This window comes from Notamacropus eugenii, chromosome 6, assembly GCF_028372415.1.
Source record: "Notamacropus eugenii isolate mMacEug1 chromosome 6, mMacEug1.pri_v2, whole genome shotgun sequence".
In the NCBI taxonomy this organism is placed as follows: domain Eukaryota; kingdom Metazoa; phylum Chordata; class Mammalia; order Diprotodontia; family Macropodidae; genus Notamacropus; species Notamacropus eugenii.
The window spans coordinates 140,329,063-140,340,824 of record NC_092877.1 but is presented as its reverse complement, the minus strand read 5'-3'; the positions used below and the strand labels follow the sequence as shown (position 1 = coordinate 140,340,824).

At 38.1% G+C, this 11,762-nt stretch overlaps 1 protein-coding gene across 5 annotated transcripts in view; it reads right to left on the bottom strand.

Moving 5' to 3' along the window:
• Positions 1–6,207: 6,207 nt before the first annotated feature.
• The window catches only part of USP38 (ubiquitin specific peptidase 38), a 58,981-nt gene continuing 53,426 nt past the window's right edge, over positions 6,208–11,762 (bottom strand). For all 5 annotated transcript variants that reach the window (XM_072621137.1, XM_072621136.1, XM_072621135.1 and 2 more), the window contains one exon: positions 6,208–8,252. In XM_072621137.1, coding sequence (XP_072477238.1) covers positions 8,091–8,252 — 162 coding nt within the window. In that variant the 3' untranslated portion in view covers positions 6,208–8,090. The remainder of the gene's footprint in view (positions 8,253–11,762) is intronic.

Genomic DNA, 11,762 nt, shown 5'->3' with positions numbered 1-11,762 from the left:
ATTCCAATCTGCCCAGGTTTCTCTGAAAGTCTCTTCATTTCTTGTCATACAACAATATTTCATTATATGAATATATCATCATTTCTTCAGCCATTCCCCAGCTGATGAGCATGCCTTTAATTTCCAGTTCCTTGTTACTGCCAAAAGGGCTGCTATAAATATTTTTGCATCTCTGTGTTCTTTCTGATTTCTCTCATCCCTTTGGAAGCCCAATAGTGGTATTGTGGGGTCAAAGGGTATGCTCAGTTTGGTTACATGGGGAGTAGAGTTCCAAACTGCTTTCCAGAAAGGGTAGGCCATAAGCTTCGAGACCTACAAGGCATTTCTGTGTATTTTCCCACAGTCCTTCTAACATTAGCTATTTTCCTCGTCATCTTTGTCAATCTGATAGGTGTGAGGTAGAATCCTGGGGCTACTTTAATTTCTAAATTCTTAATGGTTTGAAGCATTTTTCCACATGGTTATTGATAGCTTGGATTTCTTCCTTTGAAATTTGCTTGTTCACATCCTTTGACCATTTATTTGCTAATTCTCTCACTTGCCTTCAATCTAATAAAAGGAGTTCAGCTTTGGCTGGCTTGTTTGCTTCTGCCAAAAGAAACAGAATTGCATTGCAGCCGAAGCTCCTGGCAGGCAGTGGGATATGACTGGGGGGTGGATTTGCTCCTGTCTTTTTTCCCCATTCACTTCTCCCTTATGCCCTCCCCCTCCCCCATCCTAGCTTGTTCTTTTGCAGTGATACATACTAACAGATGTGAGACAGGTCTTTTATTATGTTCTTATAGCAGCAAACATTGCTGTAAGAGCAACTTGATGCTCAAAATCAGGACCCTTGGTCAGTTTGAAGGCCTTCATCGAAGGCCCTGATGACCTGTAGGCCATCCTGGGAAGGCAGGCAATCCTAGTGCATAAAGGGGTGGACCTGAAGTCAGGAAAACATGAGTTCAAATTTGGCCTCAAATGCGTATTAACTGTATGACCCTGGGCGAGTCACTTAAACTCTGCCTGCCTGATTCTTCTGTAAAATGGGGCAAATAGGAGGCAATACAGAGCCCGGCACATAGGTGTTGTAAAAGCTTATTCCCTTCCCTATCCAAAGCTTGCATCATGACTGCATAAATGACACTGGGAAACTGATTAAAGACCAGTTTCAAGAGCAGAGGGAGGCCTCTAATGCCACTGTCCAAGAGAAAGGACATGTGACCAAAGCCCATGAATCCTCCTTCTGGTTATAGCAGTAGTGAGTTAGTAGGTGAGAACCTCAAGGTTGGCTTAGGGGCCATCGGTGCTCCACAGGCAGGAGATTCCTCCCAAGGCTGTTAGCAAGCAACCTTTAAGAGGCAGAGTTTGGTCATTTATTTGTCCCCAAGTTCTTTTAAGGTATTTTCTTGATTCACTTAATCTCATAAAGGGAGAGACAAAATTTCTGAGAATAAAAGTGTTTTTTCTCTCCCAAAGGAAAAAGACAAATTGAGAAGGTGGTTTGGATTAGACTTCTGCCTTTGCATTGCTAATGGTTGGACTAAGCTTTTCTCTACAAATTTTCTGGGCCTCTAGAAAAGCTTTAAGCTCAGTGGTGGGGCTTGATTCCCAAAGAGTTGTTCTACCTTTCTGGAGGATCTGTGTGTAGATGGGAAAGAACTGGTTTTGAGAATGAAAGCCTAGCTGAAAATTTTCATTCTCCTTCTATAGATTAAAGGAAAGCATTAAAAAGTGTTCTATCATCTTTTTCTTTTAATTCTTTCCTTGTTGGAAGACTGTTGGTGGGGGGAGGGGTCACTAGTAGAAATTGGTGAAAGCTTAGGTTTCAATGACAGCATTTTCTTCTTGGTTTCACGTTTTGATTTTTAACACTTGCTCATATTGGTGTGCTAAATAAGCAGTTCCTACTCCTGTTTCTCCCCTCCCCTAACGAGGGGAGGGCAGGGACAGATTGTCAGTATGGATGCTACAGCAGAGAGGATAAGGGAGGAGAAAGTGGAGGAATAGGGAGGAAGGAAAGCCTAACATTGTGCTTCTGAGTGGCACGGTGAACACCAAACTGCTCCCTGGTTTAATGTCAGGGAGAGTAGCAAGATATGGGCTAAGCAACCCCCATGAAGGATAGCAGGTGGACTTTTAGGACTATATTTACATGCCCCCTTCATAACTTCTGCATAAACAGGTTTATAATTATAAATGTCTAGGCTCTAAGGGAACCTCCAGCAACCCCTGATCATAAGCAGACTTCACCTCAGGATGCTGAGATGGATCCCATCTGGAAGACTGCAAATGAAGGCATACATGCTCTGTGATGGGAAGGCAGTTTCAGTGGCATATTCCTTTCTGCAGGGCAGGTAGATTATGTGTGTATAAATCCTCGAAAGAAACAAATCTTTCACCCTACTTTACATGGGAAGTCAATTGTAGTCTCATGAATCATACTTCCATGATCTACAATTGTTCATTTAAATCTAATTAGCCCTGTAGGTCAAGTAGTTGTCCAATAGCTGGATATGGGTATAGCCAGCCTGTTCATGCGTGTATGGGCACCAAGGTGAGGGTGTCCTATCCTTTTTATCCAATATACTCATGTCACAACTCTTCCCTCTGTGGAACTCCCCATCCCCATAATTTTTAATATAACACTTCAGAATGAGGGTGGTTTCTTTTTCTGGACCTGAGCAGGAGCCTTCCACTCACCATTGAAAAACACATGAAACTATCAAACTACAGATGGTGACTGAAGAGATGGCTGAACCCTAAGATGCCTTGAAATATCAACCAGGAAGATTTAGAAAACCATCCTAGCCCCCTTCCTCCCACAGTATGAATCCCATGGTAACCTGATGGCTCCCTGTCCTTATCCTTCATAAGACCTAGGCACCAGGCATCTTCAAATGAGACTTTCTCTTTTGGCTCTAAAATGACAATTCCAAGTGGCTGGAATAAGGTTACATCATCCTCATAAGAACGCCAAGTAGACTGGAAGCTAAGTGGCTGATCTTTCTTGGTTAAGTTTTCCTCTAGAGAGCATTTTGAAAAACCAAACCAAAACAAAAAAACAACACAACAAATCTCCCCCCCTCCCCCCCAACAAAAGCAGTGTGACCGTGTTCTAAAACTAACTTTAGCTTGTTCGATGGTTAAACTCTTCCCAAGTCTCTTGTTTAACTTCTCAATGACTCAAGGTCATTTGAACAGTATCTTTTCCAAGGGCCTAAAATACCTTTTTTTGAGTGAAAAGTGACAGATGTGAACAGTAGGGAAGTAGAAATGACACGGTATGATTATATGGTATAAGGAAGAGGGAGGGTTCAAAGACAATGACTTTGGAAACTTTAGTGATGGAAGAATATTGGAGTCCTGTACAGTAACAAGGAGTTTAGAAGAGCGATAGGGCTGCATCTGTGCTGCAGATTAAAATTTACCCACCTCTGCTTCACCCTCAGGAACCACCCAAAACGAAAAGGGGGACAGCCGGACTCCTACCATCTTAGGAGCATATAGTCAGCTCTCGAAGGAGATTCATAATTTTCTGAATTTTGGCTGCTGTTCTGGGTGTCCCAACAGGGTGTTACTCAAACCTGATTTGGTCAGGGTAGGAACTATAACTGCAGGAGGCTGTCTTGGGGGAAGGGTGGAGGGTCATCCAGTTGCCCAGTCTTGCAGTTCCATTCCCATGGCTACCACCTTAGCTCAGGCCATCTCACCTAGAGATGCTACATCCTCCTTCTAATTGGTCTCCTAGTCTCCACTCTTCCCTACTACAATCCATCCGACATGCTGTAGCCCAAGCAATTGTCCTTAAGGGCAAATCTGACCTTGTGGACTCCCCAACCCCCTTCAATTAGCCTCACAAATTTCCTGTTTCTGTTAGAGTCAAACACTCAGTTTCTAAAGCTGCAGGCCTTGGCACTGTCCCCAATACATAAAGCCTTTTCTGATCCTCCTAATCAAACTGTGCATGTTTATATTTATGCTTTTTCACGCGTGCTTGTCTCCTCTAATAGGACGGAAACACACGTTCACTCTCTGCCTCTCCAGCACGGTACTTGGCACATAAGAGGCCAATAAATACTTGTGGACAGAATAAATGGTTTTTACTTCGAATACAAGTGAAGGAACTCAACAGGTCTACAAATGGCTTGACATGTTATCTGATCCTTACAACAACCTGGTGAGATAAACTTGATTTGAGAGGAAATCTCGTTCAACTCTTATTTTACAAATGACAAAACTGACACTTAGTAAGGTGAATTGAGTTTTACAGGAAATATTGAGGTAGTGGCAGATTCTTTTTTTCAGAGACCTATTTTCCTCCCAGCACTGTATAAAGTTGTCATTATTTACTATGAAACACTACCCACCTCACATCTTGTATTTTAAAATCTTTCTGTATTGTGCTTTAAGGTTAGCAAAGTCACAGAAAGGTGTAAGATATTAAGAAATAAGGAAAAGAACACAAAATTAAAATTATAGCTTGCTGCAAGATTCAAAGATAACTGTCCACTCCAGTAAATAAGCCTGAGTTTTGTTTTGTTTTTAAAAGAAATGCCACAGAGTGGCTGTTAGGTGATGAATATTTAAAACAGGGTTAAGAACTTCTTTACTGAAGTGGAGGAAGCACCCTTACTGAGGAATAGATTCTTTAATTGTCAAAAGCAAAAACCTGCAAAAAAGCATTTCAGATTGAATTTCAACTTATTCACAGTACACATTCACTGTTATTTTAGCTAATGGATATTATGTAATACTAGTCAGAAAAATAAAATGACAGGAATATAAAGATACAGAAATAAAGAGGAAATGAAAATCATTTCATGATCAGGACAGATTTAGTTCTTAAATTTTTGTGCCAGTTGTGAGCCTAGAAAACTAAGACCTTATTAAGGTGCTCTGAGTTGTGATTGGGGCCCACAACCATATGGTATGAGCCTTTGTAACTAAGAGTTATGAGAACTATTAACTCCACACATTGGAACTCAGAGGGATCCTGAACTTTTTTTTGGGAGGGAGGGGAGAGACCAGGGTTCAGGTTATACCTCTAATACCTGGGGTGGGGCTGTGTCTGGGATAAGGCCCGGGCAGGAACATGCCACAGTACTGTCCTCCTCTAAAGGGTTGAGGAGCACTGCACAAACAACCATTTAGTTGCTTAGCCCTTACACTTTGTGTCAAGTAATATTTCCTTCCTTCTCAGAAGCATAGAACAAAGTTTGCTTTTATCTCTGTGTCAGCTGCTTCTGAAAAAGAAAGTCTAGATTTCTATCTTTTGGTAAGCACTGAAAACAAATGGATTTCCATATGGGGAGAAATCAGTATTATCTATTCAAAACGGATACTTTTGGCTGAACTAAAGAGAAATGTTAACTTATCTTTATCTAGTCAACTCTCCATAAGGAATCTGTTGGGAAGGAAGCCTGTGGAAGAAGGGAAAGCACAGTGGTCAAGGGAAGATATTCTCCTGCTTATAACTTATGTGGAACCTTTGAAGGGAACAGTAAATTGTCCAGAATACATGTCTTTTATCTACTGATAAGCAATTCCTCATTTATGAGCTATACTTCCAGTAATTCTGGAGCCATTTCTTTTCTAAACAAGTATTTGTACAAACTGCTGTTAATTTCTGTACTATTTCAAAGCCAAGTTTGTGTTCTACTATTATTCTGAATGGTCTCAGTAATAAATGGCCAATGTTTATAACATAAATGACATTCATTTAAACTTTGCAAATTCAAATTAACGCATTTACAATTTTGGTAAACTTTAAAGACAATTTCTTTACTAGCGGGATTTATGCTGGGGAAATATTTCTTAATCTTCATCTCAAGTCTTTGATATAATGGCTGACACAGAATACTTTTAAGATTTACAATGCCCTTTACATACATTATCTCACTGGATATAAATTCTTTATTTTCATGTCAAAAGTTACTTGGAAGAGCAGACTTCAAAGTTAGCTGAAACCAAACTAAAAAAAAAATTTGCTTGCATCTAAATTGCTTTCCCCTCCCTCTCCAAAAACCAACCAACCAACCAACCACTATTACAATAACAACCCTCACCCAATCAGGAGAACAATGTCATCTTGTCACCTGTGGACAATGTGCCAAGGATGGATTAGATAGGAAATCTCCAGAGTAAAGTTCATGGCCTTTCCTATTCATTGTTCTGCTTTTCTATCAAACCTGGGCCACGAATTCATTCTATCTGAGGAAGCCTCCACTCAGAATTCATGTTTTATTGTCACAAATTACAAACATTAATACAAGCACAATTTTGCTGTAGTTATCTTTAGAGGCTCAAACCTACAGCAAAGATGAATAATAAAACCCCAGCCAACTCCTTTATCTTAAGAAAAGCAACACAGAGCTTTGACAAAATCACTGTTTTTCTCTTTGTAGGGAAAAATTTTCAGAGAGGGACTCCCTTCAATTCATAACATGCTAACATACAGTCCTAAGAGTTGTCTGAGGAGCCCTGAGAAGTTACATGACTTGGCTAGGGTCACAAAATCAAGTATATGTTAGAGGATGGATCTGAACCCATATTTATTGATTCAGAAGCCAGTCTCTATCCACTATGTCATGCTGCCTCTTCACACCAATTAATTCTGCAAAAGTATTTCCAGCCTTTAATTCAAACCAATTTTTTGGGTTCCTTCCCTTTTTTCTGTAAACTTGGACTTTTTACTTATTGTCATAAAACAAAGAAAAAAAGACAAATTCCCCAACTCCACTCTTCCCTTAAACTATGCACATAGATGAAACAATCAAATCATAAGAACATAGCAGGAGGATTACTTTTAAAAAGTAAATATTTTAAATTCTGTGTAGAATAAGAAAGCACAAGTTCTGATTTGAGTTTTCTGATAGGTAAAGGTACAGGACAATAAGTCCACACTCTGCCATTTTCAAGACTACTACAGAGATATAAACATATAACACAATTAGAGATGAGATCTGAACCAAAAATAAAACAAATTTACAGTTCCAAAAATGTGGGATCAATGTTTAATCTCAGGATTTTGTTTGGTTAATGCAATTCAAAAAAATTATGCTTTCCTAGAATAATTTCTTCTGAATTCTTTTAGGAGTTCAAAGTAAACTACCAAACATCTTTTTTTTCCTTTTCCTTTTTTTTTTTTTTTTAGAACCACCAGATTTTACTTCTGGAAAACCTAATATATTTCAAAAAGTTATAATTCTAATACCATCAACACAAAAAAAAGATAATTTCTAAGGTTTTATGTTCTTTAAATTTTCTGCAGCCAAAGACTCCCATTTTTAATTACAGTACTGCAAGGCACATACAGAACCCACCTCCTTCAAAACACGAAGCAGATATACTCCCTGAAATAGAATTTTAAAATCCTTAAACAATTAGAAATACTACAAAGTTAGGAAATTCTAGTTAAAAATTTTGCTCCTATAGGACATGCATTTTTTTTCTGAAATCAATTTAGCAAATCTCTATAAATGTTCTTCCTTAAACATCTGTACTTCAAATGTAAATAAAATGTCTCTAAAGAGCACTAACCTGGAAGGTACTACAGCAGGACAAATGTTAAGTTATTGCCTCCATGACAGACTGCATCACCTCTGGCATTTTCAAGGACGTACAAATTTAATGATGGGATAACTACGTATGATACATTTAAATACGTTTAAACCTCTTCCCACCCTCCTCATTTCTTGGTTCAATGCAGATTTCTTTTCAAAAGGACAATAAACCGTCCTTCTTTTGCTCAGCAGGAACAGAAGCAGGACGGTTTAATCGCCTCCACTAAATTTAATGCAGCTTAATTAGGGGCCATGTCTATATTTTCTTTGAAAGTTTCATGTTTTCTTTTGGTCAAGCACGTCTAACCATCAAAGTAAATGGACTTTTAAGAGGTAGATTTTTTTCCATGATGCACTTTGTTAATAAATAAAGGTATTGTCAAGAAAATAAAAACAAGTAATGGGTAGGTTCTTAGTATAGAGATCAAATGAGAAAAGAAAACTAGATATGTTTGATACAATCTGACATTTTAACAGTCATAATAAGAAGTATTGGATGCTGTTTTATAATCAGTGCATTCAGGATTGGACTTTTCCTTTTTAGGATCAAAAAACTAGCCTGCCAATGGTACTGAAACCGCCCCCTCCCCCTCCGCCTGTTGGTCCACAGCTTCCTGGAGGGTCATTGTCATCAAACCCATTGGGCCTAAAGGAACAGGAAGCAGAAGCAGCTTGCAGGGCGCGTGTTCGGGCATTCAGCTCTTGTTCCTGAAATAAAAACAAATTGAATATAATGGCAGTTATAGAAAAAGTTACTCTTTTAATAGAACACCTCAATACTCTATATTCAAGAACAAATGGACTTGATATACTTAAGCACACTAAGCTATCTTAATTTTATATCTGGAAAAATATGTGAAGTCACAGAATTGGCAGATCAAGAAGGGAGACCTTATATGTTACTCCTCTTCATATACTCTGGTTCAGCCAAAATGATTTTCCTGCCATTCCTAAAACATGATGCCCATTCTTCTGTCTCCAAGCCTTTGCATCAGCTCTTCCCCATGCCTGGAATGCACTTCCAGCCGCCTTCTACCTTTACAGAACCTAATTTCCTTCCAAACTCTGCTCAGTCAATACTTCCAACATGAAGATCTCCCTAAACTCCAAGATCTTCCCTGCTCTCCACTTGCCTTGGTTTTATTTGTACATTCTTATGTATGTATATGTTGCCACTATGTCCTTGAGGGTAGGGACTTTTAGTTTGGTCTTTATACTCCCAGGGCCTAACCTAGATTAAGTGCTTAATAAATGCCTGCTGGTCAGCTTGGTATAGTGCAATGAGCTGGGTTCAAATACTAGAGCTCAGCTGCTTACATTTTTGTGACCTTGGACAAAGTCATTTCATCTTCACCTCAGTTTTCATCATCTGTAAAATGAGGGGGTTGAATTAGATGATCTTTAAGGTTCCTTCTAGCTAGAAATTCTATGATTCTACATCAGAAAGCTGGCCTGTTAAGTTGCCCCAAAGAAAATATTACAGCTTATTTAATAAATACCAATATGTATGAAAAGGTATCTTTCCTTGCATACTCAGGGTACATTACAGGAACAGACTTGTGCAGACATAAATGCTAGCTAGCAAGCACAAAGTGTTTCAGATTGTGTCATTTTGGAAATTTGATTATGGTAATAAATTGAGGCAATGAAAACAAAGTATCAACTAAATAGAGACAGGTTTCCTCTACATTTCCCCAAATCTACAATGGCATTGTGAGGTATCATCTATTTGTTAACACATGTAAAGAAACCAATGGCAAATCCAGATAGCAAAGCCTTTACTTGCGAGATGTGAATACTTGCAAATTATTTAAGTAACAGCCAGATGCTGTATAAGGTCACAGAATCTGAGTTGGATAGGACCTTAAAGATCACCTAGCTCATTTTGTAGATAAGGAAAACTGAAATCCAGACACATAAAAAGACCCAAGGGGGACTCAGCCAGTTAAGTCCAACAGAAACTCCTCATTTGTTCAACTCTGGAGTTCAACGTATCACAAACTACAACCAACTCTGCAGCATGCCATTTTAAAAAACAGCACCCTAATTTCGGGCATCTTCATTGTATTTCTATCAATAACGAGAATCATAGGATATGTTCAAGACCCTTTATTTTGCTGATAAAGAATTTTAATAAGGTCTGAAGGCAAGCGATTTATTGGATAGTGTTTTTCCTGAGCTAGAAGTTAAGTTAACCAGTTAACGTAAGTTAACTCTTTGGTTTGAATAAATTTTCTTTCTAAGAAATGTAAAGCTGTTCAGCACATTAACTCCTGTGCCCTCACAGTATCTGAAATATGCTAGACTAAATTCAATATATATATACACAATTTATTCTTGACTACCAAACAAAAAACAAATGATGGATTGTGGTTAAAATCAGTAAGTGAAGTATTTGTTCCAATTAAAATTCCAGTGATAATTTAGAATCAAAACATATGATGACTAGCTGCAATCTAGGTAGTTCCCAAATTATTTTCTACCTGCTGTCAAGGCAGAGAGAGACATCGTTGACCGATAAACAATGTTTGACCAGACTGACACAGAAATAATTTTTATTTGCTTCCTACCTATCATTGCTGCAGAAATCTTGGCAGTACACTAGACAGCAAAAGAAAAATAAGATTTGCTATGACTGACTTAAGTATGCAAGATGAAATCCATCATTTTCTATGAGAGGAAAGCTTAGATTTGGATGTGATGGCTACTGATAAAGAATCAGCTTGACTCTTTTAAAAAGGATGTCTTGCCACCAGGTCATTCTGTTTGATGACTAGATTAGCTACTACTGTACTGTCAAGCCTGGTGATCTGCTTAATCAAGGTTAAAATTTCAATTTAATTCCCTTGGTCCAAAGTAATGCAAGACTCAATTTTCCATTATGCAAATTTTTTTTTTTTAAATCCAGTGCTTTGATGATGCTCTCAGGGGGTAGCATTAGCTTTAGTTGTGCTCAGTGACCGATGTGGGACTATCAAAATGAAGCACTGTTAGTGGTATGATTAATCGTAGTAGAATAGCCATCATTCTGACAAGCTAAAGAAAACACTTCATACCATTTGTGAATCTGAGGATCATTTCTGGACAGGCCTCTTGTCATTTTACTGAGCAGCCTGCTCTCTCCAATACTTGCTGGAGCAAAGAACTAGACTACTCTTTTTAAATGCTGACCACTACCTTTCCAGTAGAATAGTAAACTTTTTCAGAAGTATTCAATATTAAAACCTAATCCAACTACGTAAAAATTTTTGATTCCTTCATTTGAAAAATAAGTTAAAAACAAGTGTAAAAGACAAGTCACATGTGTTAAAGAGATGGAAAAAACTGTGTAATTTTCAATGCTCAAACCATTAACAACAGTTTGCATCTAATAATACTTCAAGGTTTGTAAAATGCTTTAAATAACACTTTTTAACATGTTACCTCACAACAACCCTGTGATATGCTACCTCTATCTTTCTCATTTACAGATGAAGAAACTAAGGTTTCAGAGAGGTTAAAAGTCTTGCCCATGGTTACACAGCCAGCCTCTGGAATAGGCTGCAAGTATCAAACCCTGCTATATAACTGCTTTCATTAAAGTGATCCCTCAAATAGAAGATGTGATATGGTACTAAGAGAATAATTAATTCTTAGTTGTACTTATAACTTGTGCTGGAAAATCTGATAAATTCACTGTGGTGAGTACAAGATGTTTTGTACACAGCTCCCAAGATAGAGAATTTGGTTTGCATTTCAAGAAACTTTCAAAAAGTTAAGCCATGCCCTCTCTCAAGGCTTAATGAAGGACATAGAATAAGCAATTGTTAATTGTCCCATTGCTTTTGGGATCATAAAACCTGTATCCTAATTCATGATGCTTTCCAATAAAGTAGCAGATGAAATAGCCATTCTTTTTTCAGTTGTCACCAGACTGTACAGATATTAGGCTGACAGAGGTCTGGATATGACACATTTGGTCTTTGGGAGAGATTCCCAAATGAAAGGAGGAAAAACTGCCCTTTTCATTTGGTTTTTCTCTACAAAGAAGGGAAAAGCCTAACTCTGGGGTACATCTTTAACAGCCAAAAGTCATGGTTTCCATAACAACTAATTTACATTGGAAATTTGTCAGGGTACTCGTTAATTCTATGATTAATATTATATTGTGCACAACACTATTGCTGTGGTGGCTGAGAATTTTAGATTCCTTGCTCTGAGTTAAGACAAATGATTAAA